Source organism: Dendrobium catenatum, unplaced genomic scaffold, assembly GCF_001605985.2.
Source record: "Dendrobium catenatum unplaced genomic scaffold, ASM160598v2 fragScaff_scaffold_353, whole genome shotgun sequence".
NCBI lineage: Eukaryota > Viridiplantae > Streptophyta > Magnoliopsida > Asparagales > Orchidaceae > Dendrobium > Dendrobium catenatum.
This window is the reverse complement of record NW_021318815.1, coordinates 447069-466698: the sequence shown is the minus strand read 5'-3', so window position 1 is coordinate 466698 and position 19630 is coordinate 447069. Positions and strand designations below refer to the sequence as shown.

The 19630-nt window shown below is 34.7% G+C and overlaps 3 protein-coding genes across 3 annotated transcripts; all 3 read right to left on the bottom strand.

Moving 5' to 3' along the window:
* Positions 1-3198: 3198 nt before the first annotated feature.
* On the bottom strand, positions 3199-7576 carry LOC110100493 (aspartic proteinase CDR1-like). Its single transcript, XM_020828021.1, has 2 exons — positions 7489-7576; positions 3199-4469 (listed from the first exon to the last, which is right to left on the bottom strand). Exons 1-2 carry the CDS (start codon positions 7574-7576, stop codon positions 3199-3201), a joined length of 1359 nt encoding a protein of 452 aa, XP_020683680.1.
* A 2562-nt stretch (positions 7577-10138) lies between these two features.
* On the bottom strand, positions 10139-11512 carry LOC110100492 (aspartic proteinase CDR1-like). The gene has a single exon (XM_020828020.2). The coding sequence runs from the start codon at positions 11510-11512 to the stop codon at positions 10139-10141; it is 1374 nt and encodes a 457-aa protein (XP_020683679.1).
* Positions 11513-16486: 4974 nt separating this feature from the next.
* On the bottom strand, positions 16487-17860 carry LOC110100491 (aspartic proteinase CDR1-like). Its single transcript, XM_020828018.1, has one exon. The coding sequence runs from the start codon at positions 17858-17860 to the stop codon at positions 16487-16489; it is 1374 nt and encodes a 457-aa protein (XP_020683677.1).
* Between the last annotated feature and the right edge of the window lie 1770 nt (positions 17861-19630).

The following is a 19630-nucleotide window of genomic DNA, read 5'->3' as shown; positions in this document are numbered from 1 at the left end:
GCCATATCTCTATAAGTATTGATACGGCATCACTCGTGGTTTTTCCCTTTTTAAGGGTTTTCCACGTAAAAAATCTTGTGTTCTCTGTGTGTGAGCTAGTTATACGTACAACGTTAAGACGCAGAATTAAATCTCTATTGCCGCGTATTTTCTAGTCCGCAACAAGTATGTAGGTATGTGTGTGTATATGAATGTTGTTCTCACTTTTGTTCCTCCTTTGTTGCTTTGTTGGTGGTGATTGTTGTGCAGAAATCAAATATTTATACATCCACTTAACTTAACGAAGGAGGGAGATGGCTAATGTTTTATTTTATATAATTTCCTAAATAAGCTCAAAGGAAAATACATGCAACATGACGTGACTAATAAAACATGCTCTCTCTAATTATAAATATGAAATGGCTTGTGTTAACCCTTTTTCTTTTACGTTAGCGTGCAATAGAGGTCGTTCAAAATTTGGACCAATTTCTTAATTTCCGATGACATATAATATTTATATATCCATATCAATAGTACGTACGGCAAATGATTTATAAAAGACAAACAATTAATTTGATTTTTTTTTCAATCACAGAATGCTAATTCTGAATTAATAAATGATTTAATTTGTTTTCTGCAAAACGCTTGGGAAGGCTGACTATTATTTTCCAAATTATTAAAAAATGATTTAATTTGTTTTATCTAATGCAGCCAAAATGTCTTGAAGAATAACCTCTATATTTAATTTAGCCTGTTAAAGGTCTCTCTCTTTTTTTAATTATAGCATAAGAATTACATATTCTTTGTGTTTATTTTTTTTTTTTATGAAAATTTAATTTTTCATTAACTATATAAAAATATTATTTATATGGCCACGATTTTAATATTTTCATTAATATTAATCAAAAGTTTACTGAAAAAATTCTAAGGACTTTTCTTTAGAAAAATTTAGTTTGGGGAAGAAATTCCATCAGAATTCCCGATTTTATCATTTGCTTCTCTATCTCTTTTTATATTTTTTTTAATTATTTTTTATTTTTTTATCATTTGCTTCTCTCTTGTTCTCCATTTCACAACATTTTGACCAAGAAACATTTTGCCCCTCCAATTGATTACAACTCATAAAAACAAAGAGAAAACTGACTCAATAACCTCGCAACACCACGATGTTGGACCTACAACGCCTCGATGTTGGCTCCTCTATCTCAAAATAGTTCCATGCACAGCGTTGCAATGCTATATCCATAATGCCTCTCCGTTGAGCCCTCTTTCATATAAGGGATTCATATCATGTTGGCGTTATATTTATAGCTTGATTAATGGAATTAAGATTTGAGTCAATAGTATAATCTAATTGATTGATACAATTAGATTCCATAAAGAACTAACAAGGAAAGAATTATCAATCTATATAGAGGACAAAATAGGAGCCTCAATGTTAAACTAAGGAGAAACTAAGGAGTAGAATCTGAAATTAATGGACGCAGTGCACAAGTATTATTAAAATCATTCAATTAATACTAATTTCTTAAAAAATCATTAAAATCATTCAATTAATACTAATTTCTTAAAAAAAAAAAAGAGTCGTATAATCCTTCAAAAGAATTTTTTGAGAACATATTTTATTGAGCAAAGCTATTGAGAACTTTGTAATAAATTGCATGGTTAGCAAAATAGGTCAAATAGATTGAAGAGAAATATTACCAAGAACTTTTAGGCAGAGGCCAATTTCAAAGGGTTTACTAAGTTGGCGAGAAAATTACTCAAAATAGAAGTAGCTAATATACTTCACCATGACGTCGAGAAGTGGGGCTGTTGACTAGGAGAGAAAAAGGTTGAAGTGGCATTACTTGAAGGCATAATCATTTTTTTTTTATAACAAAACTAATATATTAAGATAAACAAAACGGTTACAACAGCATAAGACCGAAAAAACAAAGAAAAATAAAGGCACATGATACAACCAAAAGTGGGCTCAGTATTCGGTCGAGGCTTCCAGCATCCCCGAAGCCTCGCACGGACCATCCATAAGGTGAAGTCAGTGCCAAATATCCAACTAACTCAAAAAACAACACCAAAGGTTGCGACCAGCTCGACGACAAGGAGGCGAGCCTCAGCACATCATTGCCCCAAAAATCAGTGCACCACCCAAGGCATAATCATGAAGGCATAATCATGAATATACTTGAAGGCATAATCATGTAATGTTGAGTGAACCCACAAATAATATTCATGAAAGATCTAGCTATATCAGACAATAATCATTGGGTGGCTAATAGCAGTGGATTAGACATCAGGAGAGGAGAAGAGCCACATTCCTTCCCCAAAAATTAGATGCACTCTTCGATGATGATGGTCTTGTAAAATCCACTATACAAAAACCTAGGTAATAATGTAAATTAATATATATATATATATATATTAAGGGGATATATATATATCAAATATTAAAATAAATAAGCATAATTATATGATTAAAAAGGTTAAATTTATCGTTTCAAATAGCCACTATAAGACGTCCACCTTTGCCTGTTTGGATTGCGGTGCTTAGAATTCGTAGCTCTCAATCCAAAAGAAACAGTGAACACTATTCCATACTTGAGAGTTTAATAAACATATAAGATTAGTGAAGCACGTAAGGAGTTATCTGGAGTGACACAAAAGAGAATTTTTATTGCATCCTCCCACCTGACATAGAGATACGTCCTCCCACCGCCAAAAAACTCGGTTTTTACTCGGTATTGCTACGTATTATTTGATGATAACGAGGAATATCATCATGTGAAGACCAATACCGAGTTATACCGAGCAATACCGAGCAATACAAAAAAATACCGAGTTTTTTCTAGGAAAAACTAGGTATTTTTTTGTTTTGCTCGGTATAGCTCGGTATAACTTGGTATTGGTCTTCACATGATGATATTCCTCGTTATTGTTTGGTATTGCTCGGTATTTGCTCGGTATTTCTCATTTTTTAGCGCGATTTTAGCTCTGGGAGGACGTATCTCTACGTCAGGTGGGAGGACGCAATAAAAAGGCCGAAATCATGCGTGCAAGTGAATTAAATAAACTATGGATATAAACGGATAAAAGTGAAGCAATCCGATGATTTGCTACAAATTAAAGATAATTGAAAATGTAAGGGCAAAGTAGGTAAAGTTAAGATAGGATTAAGAAATATTATATGAAGAGTTCAACAACTCATATAAGATATTAAATCTATAGTGTGGCGCAGTTGGTCGGTGCGAAGGTTAGCTGCATGGTGGCGAGGTCATAGCCAATATGGAAGTTCTGCTGTGCAATATTATCAAATATGTTGATAGAATCACCGGTGGCGCCGCTAGAGATCATGGAAAGACACAAAATATTTTGCCCAGCATCGATAAAAGCATTGGATTTTTGCAAGACCACTGATGCACCACCAGAAAATTGAAAGGTGATCTCTGGAAATTGAACTGAAGCCCCATTCCCGGAGACATCAAAGCAAAGGTTGAAGACACCATTTGGATCTTTGACTTGGGGAAGGCTGATGCTACTCTTCAGGTTGCTCTCCAAAGATTGCAACGTATTATCATCAATGAGTGTGAGAGTTGTGCCCGAGTCGATGATGATGTTGCCTTGGGCAGACTCCTTTGCCTGCATGGGCTTCCCAACAGCGATGGTCTTGCCAGCCACACTAATATGCTCAAGGCTAAGGAAATAAAAGGTGTTCGGTGAACCAGAGATCAAGGGTGCGGTAATGGCGTTGGAGCCAGAGACGATAGCATTGGAGCCAAAGTTGAGTTGGCTCGTTGCAGAGGTCTCAGTTGATGAGGGCAGACAATAGGAAAATTTGCTGCCAATGTTGGAGCCAAGCTGGCGGATGAGAGAGAGCTTTCCTCCACCCAAGCCAACGAGTCCAGCATCATTCTTATCAAATGTACCATTACTCTGATGAGTGCAACCAAAGAGAATTGTGGGGATTTGTACCGGACGTCCACCAGTAGAGTCAAAGCCTATTGTTTCTGTCGAGAGATAGCCTTCAACGATTGACTTGTCACCATAGCCATATTGATAGTCACATTGGGAGGAGGAGCCACAACTGCTCTGTGGTAGCAGCGAGCAAGAATCAGTATTGCAGGGGATTGTTTTGTAGGTCGAGGAAGATTGTGGATCAAAAAGAGGGGCACTTTGGGTGTAGCATTCTTTGCAAGGGACACATTGGACCCATATTAGATCGCTACCCTTGTCGGCGATGGCAAGTACCTTGTTGGCTGGAGTGCCAAGGTAAAAGCTCATGAGGTACTCGAATGTGTTAGGGGTGATATCTGAGTAGAAGTTATTAGCATCGCCCATGGGGAGTGCAGAAGAAGACATACAAGCCTTGTGGATGGCATTGCGAAAGTAAATGGCACGAGAACGAGAGCGCTCAGCAGCTGCACGGATGCGAGAGGAAGGTGTTGAATTTGGGTCATATAGCGGCGACTTGGGGGAGTCACGATGTATGAGCTCTACGGAAAACTCATTGCTACTACACTACGCAAGAATTGGAAGGTGTGTGGCAACTAAGAAAATGAACAAAGAGATTGCAAAAGAGTAGACAAAATATGTCATATCTCTTTTTATATGTTTGTGTGTTTCTGAATGTTGTTCTTGCTTTTTTGTTTTCTTTGTTGCTTCGTTGGTGGTGATTATCCCGCAAAAATCAGGTATTTATAGATCCACTTAATAGAAGGGACTAGGGAAATACATAGTGTTTTTCTATTACTATTTTATATTATTTCTAAATGAGGAAGGAAAATACAACCAACATGGCGTGAGTAATAAAACATGCTCTCTATGACATATTCTTCTGCGGTGATAAAATTGAAACTAATTATAAATTAGAAATGGCGTGCGTCTACCATTTTCCTTAATGTGAATTGTGAACGTGCAGAAGAGAAGATCAACCTATTTTCTTTGAATTTCAAAATTAGCATTATTATTATTATTATTATTGTTGCGGGCTAGAATATACGCGGCGATAGAGTTATAATTCAACGTCTTAGCGTTGCACGGATATCCAACTCACACATAGAGAACACAATATTTTTTACGTGGAAAACCCGGGAAAGGGGAAAAACCACGGGGCCTAGCCCAGTTGAAGATGATTCCACTAGAATTTGAGAAAAGTACAATGGTCTGACTCGTCCTTGAAGGCGACCAGATTACAAGTATCAACTAAGAGTTTTTCAAGAGTCCGTGATGTATCAATTATTATTTTAGTTTGAGATGAAATATAATAATAATATATTCATATGAGTAGTGCGTCCAACAAATGATATATAAAAGAAAAAAAAGAATTTGTTTTTTTTTTTCAATGACATATTACCCCAAATGTCACCACAAAATACTTTATTTATATTAATTTTCTCACGAATTCTTTCCAAAATTATGAATATATTTTTATTTGAGCTTTACCCTAAATTTCTCTTAAGAAATTAATCATTTAATGCACCGTAAATGTCTTGAAGAACCTTTGTATTCAATTCGAATCTGGTTTAAATCCTTTTTTTAATTAAAATCTCTCTTTTTTTAATTTAATATAGTGTGTTTATTTTTTTAATGACAATTCAATTATTCATTAACTATAAGAAAAACATATTTCTATGGTAAAAATTCTAAGATTTTAACTACTTTTTGACAACTACTCAATCAAGTATATCTATAATTAGTTGAGATTTTGAATTAAAACAAATATGCATGAAAACTTTACCAAAAATTTTCAAAGCATTTCTCTTTTCGTAAAACTTAGTTTGGGACAAAATTTTCATTAGAACTCCCGATTTCTTCATCTGCTTCTCTAATGCTCTCACTTTCACAAAATTTTGATTATCGCATGTAGATTTTTGGATCTATACTCTATTCATCACTTGAAATTTTTCATTGATAGCAAATGATTTTTTCCCCTTAGTAAAGCTCTAAACCAAAGAGATGTAAGGCTATCCAGTTTTTTTTTTCTCAACCATATTAATTAGAAAACATGGAAATTTTGGAGGAAGATCTTGCATAACATGGGCTCCATTTCATTGTCACTTTCTTTTTGAGCTTGTCATGCACGATGTCAATTTGAATGATGTGGGACAATATTAGTACTCTCCAATAAAGCAACATCCTTATATCTGATAAATAAAGATGCATGAGCAACCTGGTCCTAAGAAATGTGTAGGTATTTGGTGCTAAGTTCCAGTAGAGTTATATGGGGAGGATAATGCAATATATACTTGAAATATTTCTTTTATATTGTTATTTGAATGTGGATCGAAATAGACTATTGGTGGGAGAGCATTCCCTTTGGTATAATTTTTGCAAGCTAAAAAATATGCCCAAGAAAGTGATAATAATAGAAGAAGTTGAGCATCATTTCATAAATAACTTTTTTTCCCAAAAGCCCACTCATTTGATCCAATAATATCATACAATATAACTTATATCATATCATATTATATCATCCTTATTTATAATTATATGACATCATATAGAAGGTATCACTTCAATCAATCTTATTATCATCCATTTATGCCTTCTATCATGTCCTTTATACTATTCATTTAGCGTAGGGTATTATATTCTGTTTCCGCCAATTTGAATTAGTCTCTTTCAGTAGCTACTCTTTATTACATGCACATATTTCATGACAGATACACATATATATTATATTTATTATGCATCAATAGTTTCATGTAAATTAGAATAATAGTGTTCAATAATAAATACAATATGCTTATTATCATATATTTTCTTTCAACATATAAACCAGTGTGGATAAACATGTTGTAGCCAATCAAATCATATCATGTCAATTGTACATATCATAACAATATCTATGTATTTTATGTCACAATATTATGCATGTAAATTATTTTACATAACCTTAATGTAGTTGTCATTTTTTAATTTTTTGTGCATATTTATCGTGTATTAGAGATTATGCATCAACTACTAAAATACCTGATGAAATATAAATATGATCATGTTAAAATCTATAGAATAATCATATATATATATATATATATATCATACTATATATTACACAATAAAAGTTCCCTAAATATTATGCAATACTCAATATCGTTGCACATCAAACAGAGAAGGAAATATAGCATGCTTATAATCAAATTGAGCAGCTCGATGAGACAAATCCAATGAGACTAATAATGTTTAATTATGACATCATTAAGGCAATTAAATGTTAAATAAATACTATATAATCGAGGGAATCAATATGAGTCGTTTGATGGAGCACATCAAAATTACCCTAGATCTTCTTCATATTTATGGAGCATGCCACTCACAAAAACTTATAAACAGGCACATGCTCTCTTCATGAATGGACTTTTTGGCTTAAAATTAGAGACAACTTTGAGGTTTCAATAATACTAGAGTTTTGCCCATGCACCACTGCTAAAGAACTTCCTTCTATTGCCGCTGGACCTCAGCCTGACCACCGATCATCACGGACCACCGTTTATTAGTTGATCATCAACAGACCTCCGCCCGACCGTCGACTGCTGCCAAACCTCTGCCCGATTGCCATTGACACACCACTTTGACCTTCATTGCCCGCCGAGACCACCATCTCCCATCTTTGGTCCTACTGACCAAACGAATATGTCAATACTCTCTTGAGAACGACTCTTATATCACTATATTCTTCGAACTCCTACCATGTAATATGCTTTATATGAATACTTATTATATCTAGCCAAGACCTTCCCTAGGGCTTCATTCGTAATTAATAATAAACACTAGTATAATCATTTTAATTGGATTAGGCCTTGTGTTTTTTCTCATTTTCAGAGTTTTTTACGTAAATATTTTAGTGTCATTTATAACTCTTACCCTCTCTCTATATTATCTGTCTATATACTGGATCTTCATACAAAGCCTAGACACTAAACTCCATATCTCTCTACCGCGTGAATGTTACAGGACGTAACAATCATAAACATGTTTTACACTTTTTCATTATTAGAATTGATCATAATATAAATTTGGGCAAAAAAAAAAAAAATAATGTGTTCTATTTTAGTTCATTTTCTCAAATTCCTTCTTATTATCATTGCGAAGATCAATATTAGCATAAATGAGACCTTCTGTTGAGTAAGTGAAGTATCATTGTTATTGAACTTGATATCAAGGGTCCTAAGTTCATGGATAGGAGTAATATCAATTCATCATCAACACTAAAAGTTAATCACTAAGTTAACAAAGGTATCATCATTACTATGTTTATTTTTTTACCTATTTTTCCCATGTCTTGTGGATTATCATTCATTGACATTATGTAGATAGGATACCTTTGAGATTATGAATAAATTGAAATCACTCCCTATTAGTATGACCAAATATGTGGTAGTGAGTATAATATTAACAAAGATTTTAAAAAAATAAACTTCAATAATGACCATTTTTAAAAGAAACTAACCAACAAAATGAATTAAGATTTTTAGAAACAGCCATATCAAAAAGAATAAAAGAAACAGAAAGCCAAGGCCATTAACATTCTTGATTTCGTGTGAAGCAATTTTCAAGGCATTTAATTTTAAAAATAGAAAATAGAGTTGTAGGACTAATAAAATGAAAAATAAGCCTAGAAAAAGAAATATAACTGGAGGTAATTAGAGGTCCATTGGTCACATCAAAATGATTAATATTAGAAGTTCCCAAATCCATCCCTTATGTAGACTTCCAAAAATTATTTAATGAAAAAAGGACTATATTTTTCTCATAGAGTGAAGGCAAACCAAGCATAATAGAAAGATTACTTACAAACATCAAATCGAAGACTAGACAATGGTTGGTGATATATGAGACGCTCGTCAACCACTCTAGAGAAACCTCACTTATAAGCACAATATCAAAAAATAAAAGATAAGAAGATGGAGTAAAGGTGACTGTAGATAATAAAACATACCAGAGATAGAGATATCTTTCAACATGAATTTCATCCTATATTCCTATGAATTATGAAGCCCCCACTGCCCTTGATGTCCCAATGCCATCACCACCATTCATAAAATGTTTGCCTCCTTTATTACCCCCAATATCCTTGTTGCTCAACTGCTCCTACTACTCTTTATCCATCCTTGGTGGTGATCCCTCAAGTATCCCTTTGGATGTTGGAACCTTTAGGTGGTGGCATTCTCATTTTTCATTTAAGTCAAAAGTCTAATATGATGTCACAATCAAGAAAGGATTTTTCTCAATTCTCTCTTAAATTTGGTGTTTTCTACTTCTCATTCCATCCTATCAAGATTGTGAATTTTTCAATCACTTACCTAGGTTGTTAAGCCTTTTTGCTAGTTGTCTTGAACCATTTTTGTCTCTTGCTATCCTCATTATTTTAATTTGTTAGATCAAATTTATCTTGCAATTTAGACCTCCATAGAGCTTCAAGAGACAACCACAGTTAATTCGTCATTGTCCATGGGATTTATGACCACAAATGCGAGTTAACGTTGATATAAAAAGCAATTGACAACATTTTACTAGTGCTTCTATTATTTATTGAATGGTAGCTGCCATTTGAGTAAGATAACTATAGTGAGTCTCATTATACCATCATAAGAGGGGTTTGTTTTGGTTCATTGAACATTTCTTATATATATATATATAATAATAAAGTTTTCGTTGATTAAAATATGACAATATATACAAGATGTTGTGATATTGATATTATATATAGAAATAAAAAATTAAGTAGAATTACATAATAAAAAAGGTTAAAGCCATTGCTTCAATTAGCAATCATAAGGCATCCACTTTTGCCCAATTTGGATGGTGGTACTTATAATTTTTAAGCTCTAAATCAAAAAGAAGTGCTAAACAATCATCATATAGATACAAACAGTGAAACACTACAATGTATTTGAGAGTTTCAAATACATAACAGAGAAATGAAGAAAATAAAGAGTTTCATGGAGTGAGACAAAAGAGGTTGAAATCATGTGTACAAGCGAATTAAATAAACTATGCAGGTATATAATGGATAAAAGTGAAGCCATTAGATGATTTTTGCAAATAATGGAGAATTGATAATGTAAGAGTGAGAAACATACAAAGTAGGTAAATTTTAGATATAGTATGGTGTTGGACCCATATATATCGCAAGTTTAACAATTCATACAAGATATTTAATCTATTGTGTGGCACAGTTGGTCGGTGCGAATGTTAGTTGCATGGCGTCGAGGTCATAGCCAATATGGAAGTTTTGTTGTGCAATATTACCAAATATATTGATAGAATCAGCGGTGGCACCGCTAGAGATCATTGCAAGGCACAAAATATTTTGACCGGCCTCCACAAATACATTGGATTGTTGCAAGACCACTGATGCACCACCAGAAAATTGGAAGGTGATCTCGGGAAACTGTACTGAAGCCTCTGTCCCTGAGATATCAAAGCAAAGGTTGAAAACGCCATTTGGATCTTTGACCTGGGGAAGGCTGATGCTACTCTTCAAGCTACTCTCCACAGATTGCAGTGTATTATCATCAATGAGTGTGAGAGTTGTGCCTGAGTCGATGATGATGTTTCCTTGAGCAGACTCCCTTGCTTGCATGGGCTTCCCAACAGCGACGGTCTTGCCAGCCACACTAATATGCTCAAGGCTAAGGAAATAAAAGGTGTCTGGGGAACCTGAGATCAAGGGAGTAGTAATGGTGTTGGAGCCAGAGATGACCGCATTAGAGCCAAAGTTGAGTTGGCTTGTTGCAGAGGTTTCAGTTGATGAGGGAAGGCAATAGGAAAACTTGTTGCCAATGGTGGAGCCAAGCTGGCGGATGAGAGAGAGCTTTCCTCCACCCAGCCCAACTAGTCCAGCGTCATTCTTATCAAATGTGCCATTGCTCTGATGAGTGCACCCAAAGAGAATTGTGGGGATTTGTATTGGACGTCCTCCATTAGAGTCAAAGCCTATTGTTTCTGTAGAGAGATATCCTTCAACGATTGACTTGTCGCCATAGCCATATTGATAGTCGCACTGGGAGGAGGAGCCACAACTGCTTTGTGGTAGCAACGAGCAAGAATCAGTATTGCAGGGGATTGTTTTGTAGGTAGAGGAAGATTGTGGATCAAAAAGAGGGGCACTCTGGGTGTAGCATTCTTTGCAAGGGACACATTGGACCCATATGAGATCGCTGCCCGTGTCAGCGATGGCGAGGACCTTTTTGGACGGAGTGCCAAGGTAGAAGCTCATGAGGTACTCGAATGTGTTTGGGGTGATCTCCGAGTAGAAGTTATTAACATCATCCATGGGGAGTGCAGAAGAAGACATACGAGCCCTGTGGATGGCATCGCGAAAGTAAATGGCACGAGAGCGAGAGCGCTCAGCAGCTGCACGGATGCGAGAGGAAGGTGTTGAATCTGGATCATATAGTGGCGACTTGGGGGAGTCGCGATGGATGATCTCTACAGAAAAGCCATTGCTACTACACCATACAAGACTTGGAAGGTGAGTGGCAACTAAGATAATAAAGATAGATGTTGAAAAATAGCGGGACGAATGAGCCATATCTCTCTCTTTAAGTACGTATGTATATAAATCCTATTCTCACTTTTTTCTTTTCCTTAGTTGATATGTTGGTTGTGATTGTTAGCCGAAATCAAGTATTTATAGATTCTTCCAATAGAAGGGACTAGGGAAATACAAAGTTTTTTTTTTTTTCATTACTATTTTATATTTCCTAAATGAGGACAAAGGAAAATACAGCCATCTTGGCGTGAGTAATAAAACATGCTCTCTCTTACATATTCTTCCGTGGTGAAAAATTAAAACTAATTTTAAATAAGAAATGGCCTGCATCAACCATTTTCCTTCTACGTGAACGTGTAGAAGAGAAGGTCAACCAATTTTCTTTGAATTTCAAAATTAGCATCAATTTTTTACTTTCAGATAACGTATAATATTTATATATGCATATGAATCGTACGTACAACAAATGATATATAAAAGACAAAATTTAATTTGATTTTTTTTAAATGACATATTATTGGAAATATCACCACAAAATACTTTCTTTATATTATTTGTCTCGCCACCTCTTTCGAAAAATATGAATATATTTTTATTTGAGCTTTATCCATTGTTTCTCCTAAGAAATTAATCATTTAATGCACCCTAAATTTCATGAAGAACCTTTGTATTTAATTCAAATCGGTTTAAAATAATTTTTTATTAAAATGTATTTTTAATTAATATATTGTGTTTATTTATTTTTTTGTGATAATTCAATTATTAGTTAACTATAAGAAAAACATATTTCTATAGTAAAAATTCTATGATTTAAACTACTTTTTAACAAATACTCAATCAAGTATATCTATAATTGGTTGAAATTTTGAATTAAAAATAATATTCATGAAAATTTTACCAAAATTTTTCAAAGCATTGTTTTTAAAGCTTAGTTTGGGACAACATTTTCATTAGAACTCCCAATTTCTTTATTTGCTTCTCTAATGCTCTCACTTTCACAATATTTTGATTATCTCATGTAAATATTTTGGATCTATAATCTATTTATCACTTGAAAATTTTTATTGATAGCAAATGATTTTTTCCTGTTATTAAAGGTCTAAACCAAAGAGATGCAAAGCTATCCAATTTTTTTTTCCTCAACCATATTCATAAAAAACATGAAAACTTTGGAGGAAGATCTAGCATAACATGGGCTCCATTTCATAGTCACTTTCTTTTTTAGCTTGCCTTGCACGACGTCAATTTGAATGACGTGGGACAACATTAGTGTTCTCCAATAAAGCAGCGTCGTTATATCTGATAAATGATGATGCATGAGCAACCCGGTCCAAAAAAATGTGTAGACTTTTGATGCTATGTTCCAGTAGAGCTATATGGGGAGGCTAATTTAATAATATACTTGAAATCTTTCTTTTGCCTTTTTATTTAGAATGTGGATGGAAATAGGAGTAGGTCTTGAAGAACCTGATAAAGTGATAGAGTGAAAAAAATCATTTTCAAGATGGTGTTATCATCATGAGAAGTACTTAGAGTAATGCTAAGCAAATCAAAGGCAACTATCGCTAATGAATCATATATATCAAGTTGGTTTAAATTCGAGGCCATCTTGTTGAGAACTATGGAGGATGCCATTAGAAATATCCTAAAAAAACATGCTTATCATGTCTGTATGTTGGGAAATAAATAGCAATCTTTATACTGAAAGAAATAGGAGCCTCAGTGCTAGAGAGAAACTATGTAGTAGCATTTTATTGAAGTGATGAAAGAACTACAAGAATATTATTATTAGACTATTGGTGGGAGAGCATTCCCTTTGGCATAATTTTTGCAAGCTAAAAACTATGCCCAAAAAAGTGATAATAAGAATAGAAGTTGAGCATCATTTTAAAAATATATTTTTTTCCCCAAAAGCCCACTCTTTTGAGCCAATAATATCATACAATATCACTCATATTGTATCATATTATATCATCCTCATTTATACTTATGTGAAATCATATAGAAGGAATCGCTTCAATCAATTATATTATCATCCCATTATGCCTTCTATCATATCATTTATCATATTCATTTAGAGAAAAATCCATCGGCACATCCTTTTGTGTAGGGTATCACATCATGTTTCCGTCGATTTGAATCGATATCTTTCAGTAGCTAGCCTTTATTATATCCACATATTTCATGATAGATGTACATATATATCATATTTATTATGCATCAATAGTATCATGTAAATCAGAATAATAGTGTTCAATAAAAATATACAATGTGCTTATTTTCATATATTTTTATTTATTCTACAAATAAACAATTATGAATATACATGTTGTAGCCAATTAAATCATATCATGTCAATTGTACATGTCATATCAATATCTATGTATTTTATGTCAATCTATTATGCATGTAAATCATTTTACATAATCTTAATGTAGCAGTCATTTATCAATTTTTTGTGCATATTTATCTTATATTAGAGATTATGCATCAACTACTAATATACCCTGTAAAATATAAATATGATCATATCAAAATATATAGAATAATCATATCTTTAACATACTAAATATTACACAATGAAAGTTCACCAGAAATCCACATCTCACACCTTCTACAATTTTTGATCAATTTAAAGCCCATAAAACCTGAAAATAGACACTGGGTAGCAATCACATACCTGAAGATGATCGATGTTCCTAACTGACTCAACAAAAGAAATTAGGTCTATGCCTCAAAATCTTAATTATCTCTCTTCCTTCTCCTCTCTTATCCCCTTCCTTCTCTTCTTCTCCTCTTCTTTTCTCCCAGCTAATTGACTAAGGGTATGGGGACTTGGGTAATGTGTTTAGATATTTATATAAAACTTTGAAATTGGACTAGGCGGGTGCGTGCGGCGAGCGCGGGTGCGTGCGGGCGAGCGTGGGTGGTGAGTACGCTCGTGCGCGGGCAGCCTCGGGTTTGGGGCGCCGACGCTGGTAGGCGCGCAGCGTGCGGGCAGCACGGGCGAGGAGCGCAGCGGGGCAGCGCGGGCGGGCAGCGGGCAGCGCGGGATTTGAATTTTTTTTAATTAAACGGGTTGGCGGGTTGACCCGGCAACCCGACGGGTCAACCCGAACCCGACCCGTTTTTTAAACGGGTCAATTTCTGGAACCCGAACCCGACCCGTTTTTTGAAATCGGGTCGGGTTCAACCCGGATTTTCCAGGTCGGGTTCGGGTCGGGTTTTCGTGTCGTGTCAAATATTGACACCCCTAGCCGCGGGCAGGCAGGGCAGCGCGGGCAGTTCAAGTTAAATGGGTTCGCGGGTTGACCTGGCAACCCGCCGGGTCAACCCGAACCTGATCCGTTTTTCAAATGGGTCAAATCTAGGAACTCGAACCTTACCCGTTTTGAAATCAGGTCGGGTCCAACCCGAATTTTTTGGGTCAAATTTTCATGTCGTGTCAAATATTGACATCCCTACTTGAGACCTCAACTCCACAACCCTCAATAACGCTGCCCATCAAACAAAGAAGGCAACACGGCTTGGTCAATGCAATAGCACCCTAAGGACTTTAATTTTTCTTCCATATACAGAAGGCTGAGCGACCTAATGCTCTCAAGGGCAAATATGGTATAATCAATTTTCTTTCTGAATTCATTTCCTAAGCTTCCTTTTCAATTCAAATATCATAATACTAATCACAATTATAATTCTTATCAAACTCTATTTGGGTCATCAAGTATTCTAATTATTATAAATGTGAGTGTTACAATAATTATGTACAAATTAAATCTTAAACTTGCTCTAATATCACCCAATTTTAATTGGCTAAAAAAATGAAATTTAGCTATTTTGACTTTGGAAAGAGTATTTATAGTTAATTCAATTAAACTAAAATTAACTTTGTTTATAATATTCATGAGTGCAAATAAATTTTAACAAAAATGAAACTAATACATATGCATATTCATTTACATATAATGCAGATATTCACTATGTTTACTTGTAAATTATAATTTACTATTGAGCATTTGCTTGTGTGATATTACCCCCACTACTAGCCAATGAACACTAGGAAGCCCTTCAATATTTAGATCATTTAAGTAAAAAATTCATCGGAGTTCTTAGGGTTATCTTTGATTTTATTGGGGAAAGGAAGTTATTGATCATTGATACGTCACCAAAAATCACCTTGATCAAACATGAATCTCAAAGTATATATGGCTTGGCAACTTCTAAAATTAAATTCAGATCCAACCAAACTTCAATTTCAGAAAACTTATAGTCAAATTGAACATCTTGAAGAGACGAATCCAACGACACCAAAATCCGTCCAATTCAAATCGGGGGGTCAAAGCACATTTGGAAGGCTTAAAGCATAAATTAGATGATCTAATGATATCCAAATATATATAGCATGCTTATGATAGAATCAAACGGCGGGATGTGGAGTTACAAAGTCTTATATATATATATATATATACATATATATCAAAAGACTTCGTAATCTATTTTCATGAAAAACAAAGTTATCATTGATTAAAAAGGACAACACAAGATGTCATGATATTGATATGATATATTAAAATAAATAAGTAGAATTACCTGATAAAGAAGGTTACTTCAATTATCAACCATAAGGCATCCACTTTGCCTAATTTGAATAGTGATACTTATAATTTGTAAGCTCTGAATCCAAAAGAAGTCCCAACAAAATCATCATATATAGACAAAATAGTGAAACACTACTATATATGTATTTGATAGTTTCATATGCATAACAGAGGAATTAAGCAAATAAAGAGTTTTATGGAGTTAGATAAAAGAGGCTGGAATCATGTGTACCAATAAATTAAATAAATTATGCATGTATATAATGGATAAAAGTGAGTACATCAGACGATTTTTGCAAATTAAAGAGAATTGATAATGTAAGAGTGAGCAACATACAAAGTAGGTAAAATTTAGATAGAATAAGGCGTTTGAACCATATATAGAAACTTTAACAATTCATACAAGCTATTTAATCTATTGTGTGGCGCAGTTGGTCGATGCGAATGCTAGTTGCATGGCGGCGAGGTCATAGACAATATGGAAGTTTTGTTGTGCAATATTACCAAATATGTTGATAGAATCAGTGGTGGCACCACTAGATATCATGGCAAGGCACAAAATATTTTTCCCGGCCTCCACAAATGCATTGGGTTGTGGCAAGACCAATGATGCACCACCGGAAAATTGGAAGGTGATCTCTGGAAACTGTGCTGAAGTCCCTGTCTCGGAGACATCAAAGCAAAGGTTGAAAACACCATTTGGATCTTTGACTTGGGGAATGTTGATACTACTCTTCACGTTACTCTCCACAGATTGCAGTGTATTATCATCAATGAGTGTGAGAGTTGTGCCTGAGTCAATGATGATGTTTCCTTGGGCAGAATCCTTTGCCTGCATGGGCTTCCCAACAGTGACGGTCTTGCCCGCCACACTAATATGCTCGAGGCTAAGGAAATAAAAGGTATCCGGTGAACCAGATATCAAGGGTGTGGTAATGCCGTTGGAGCCAGAGATAACCGCATTGGAGCCAAAGTTGAGTTGGCTCGTTGCAGAGGTTTCAGTTGATGAGGGCAAGCAATAGGAAAACTTGTTTTCAATGGTGGAGCCGAGTTGGCGGATGAGAGAGAGCTTTCCTCCACCCAGGCCAACTAGTCCAGCATCATTCTTGTCAAATGTGCCATTGCTCTGATGAGTGCACCCAAAGAGAATTGTAGGGATTTGTATTGGACGTCCTCCATTAGAGTCAAAGCCTATTGTTTCTGTAGAGAGATAGCCTTCAACAATGGACTTGTCGCCATAGCCATATTGATAATCGCATTGGGAGGAGGTGCCGCAACTGCTTTGTGGTAGGAGTGAGCAAGAATCAGTATTGCAGGGAATTATTTTGTAGGTAGAGGAAGATTGTGGATCGAAAAGAGGGGCACTTTGGGTGTAGCATTCTTTGCAAGGGTCACATTGGACCCATATGAGATCACTGCCCGTGTCGGCAATGGCAAGGACCTTTTTGGCTGGAGTGCCAAGGTAGAAGCTCATGAGGTACTCAAATGTGTTTGGGGTGATCTCTGAGTAGAAGTTATTTGCATCATCCATGGGGAGCACAGAAGAAGACAAACGAGCCCTATGGATGGCATCGCGAAAGTAAATGGCACGAGAACGAGAGCGCTCAGCGGCCGCACGGATGCGAGAGGAAGGTGTTGAATCTGGGTCATATAGAGGCGACTTGGGGGAGTCACGATGGATGAGCTCTACGGAAAAGCCACTGCTGCTACACCATACAAGAATTGGAAGGTGTGTGGCTACTAAGAGAATGAACGTAGAGATTGAAAAATAGTAGGACGAATGAGTCATATCTCTCTTTTTATGTATGTATATGAATCCTATTCTCTCTTTTTTGTTTTCCTTTGTTGCTCTGTTGGTAGTGATTGTCCTGCTGAAATCAAGTATTTATAGATCTACCAAATAGTAGAAGGGACTACGGAAATATGAATTTTTTTTTCCATTACTATTTTATATCATTCCCTAAATGAGGACAAAGGAAAATATAGCCATCTTGGCGTGAGTAATAAAACATGCTCTCTCTCCAACATATTCTTCTATGGTGATAAAATTAAACTAATTTTAAATAAGAAATGACCTGCACAACCATTTTCCTTCTACGTGAACGTGTAGAAGAGAAGGTCAATCTATATTCTTTGAATTTCAAAATTAGCATCTATATTTTACTTTCAGATGACGTATAATATTTATATATGCATATGAATCGTACTTACAACAAATGGTATATAAAAGATAAAAACTCTTTTTTTTTAATTAATATATTGTGTTTATTTATTTTATTCATAATAATTCAATTATTCATTAACTATAAGTAAAACATATTTCTATGGTAGAAATTCTATGGTCACTTTCTTTTTGAGCTTGCTATGATGTCAATTTTAATGATGTGGGATAGGGTTGTAAACGATTCAAGTATTTGTCTAATCGAGCTAAGCTTGTTTAGCTGTTATTGAGCTCGAGCTCGACTCATTAAAAAATTCATAGGTTCGAGCTTGACTTGATTGCTCGAGCTTGTTTAGAAAGCTTGAGCTTGACTCGATTGTTGAGCTCAATTTCTTAGTTTTAAATTAAAATTTTCAAATTTTTTTTCTAAATTTATATATTTTAATATAGAATTAATTTAAATTTTATAAATTCTATTATATAATGCTAATTTAAATTAATTATTAAAGAAATTTAATGAGCTTTCGAGCTGAGCCAGAATTGAGCTCGAGTATAGTCTTGAGCTCGAACTCGTGGCTCAACAAGCTCGACTTACGAGCACGTTAACAAGTCGAGCTCAACTCAGCTCGTGAGCCGGCTTGGCTTACGTATACCCCTAATATGGGATAGTATTAGTACTCTCCAATGAAGCAACGTCCTTGTATCTGATAAATGACTTTGCATGAGCAGGGGTGAAACTACAGTGATGCCCTGGTGTCATGGGCTCTCAATTAACATAAATATATAGCACAAACCTCACAACAAAATTAAGGCCTATACTTAAACAGCAAAAAGCCCACAACAAAATCATAATAACGTATAACAATAAACCATAACAAATTGAACTCAGCTCACTAGCTTTACATTAGTTAACATTACTAAGTAAGCCTAAAAGCAATTGGTTCTTCTATTCTTACTATATTTATATTTATATTATGTGTTGAAATTTCTTTTTTGTACAATTAATACTTAAATATTTAGGCTAAAATATAGTAATTATAGATTTATGTCTAGTACGACTAATGTAATATAAAATTTGATAAATTATTAAAAAATAAATACTAATATTTTTGAAAGATCAAAATATTACCTCACTATAAGATATTAAATAGAAAAGGAAAAAAAAAAAATATCACCTGAAGATATTAAAGAGTAATTTGAAAATCATCAATTTGTGCCTCCACTAATAAAAATTCTGGCTCCGCTCCTGTGCATGAGCGACCCGATCCTAAAACTGTGCAGGTATGTGATGCTAAGTTCCAATAGATCTGTATAGAGAGGCTTATGCAATAATATGTAAACTTGAAAACTTTCTTTTACCTTGTTATTTAGAATGTGGATGAAAATAGGAGAGGGTCT

What these genes read in the sequence shown, in the direction of transcription:
- LOC110100493 (XM_020828021.1), bottom strand. Translation starts at nt 7,576, where the DNA reads ATGGTGGTCTCGGCGGGCAATGAAGGTCAAAGTGGTGTGTCAATGGCA. An exon ending in CAGTCGACGGTCGGGCGGAG is followed by an intron (nt 4,470 to 7,488) that starts GTCTGTTGATGA and finishes AGTTTTCCGTAG; the next exon opens with AGCTCATACATCGTGACTCC.
- LOC110100492 (XM_020828020.2), bottom strand. Translation starts at nt 11,512, where the DNA reads ATGGCTCATTCGTCCCGCTATTTTTCAACATCTATCTTTATTATCTTA.
- LOC110100491 (XM_020828018.1), bottom strand. Translation starts at nt 17,860, where the DNA reads ATGACTCATTCGTCCTACTATTTTTCAATCTCTACGTTCATTCTCTTA.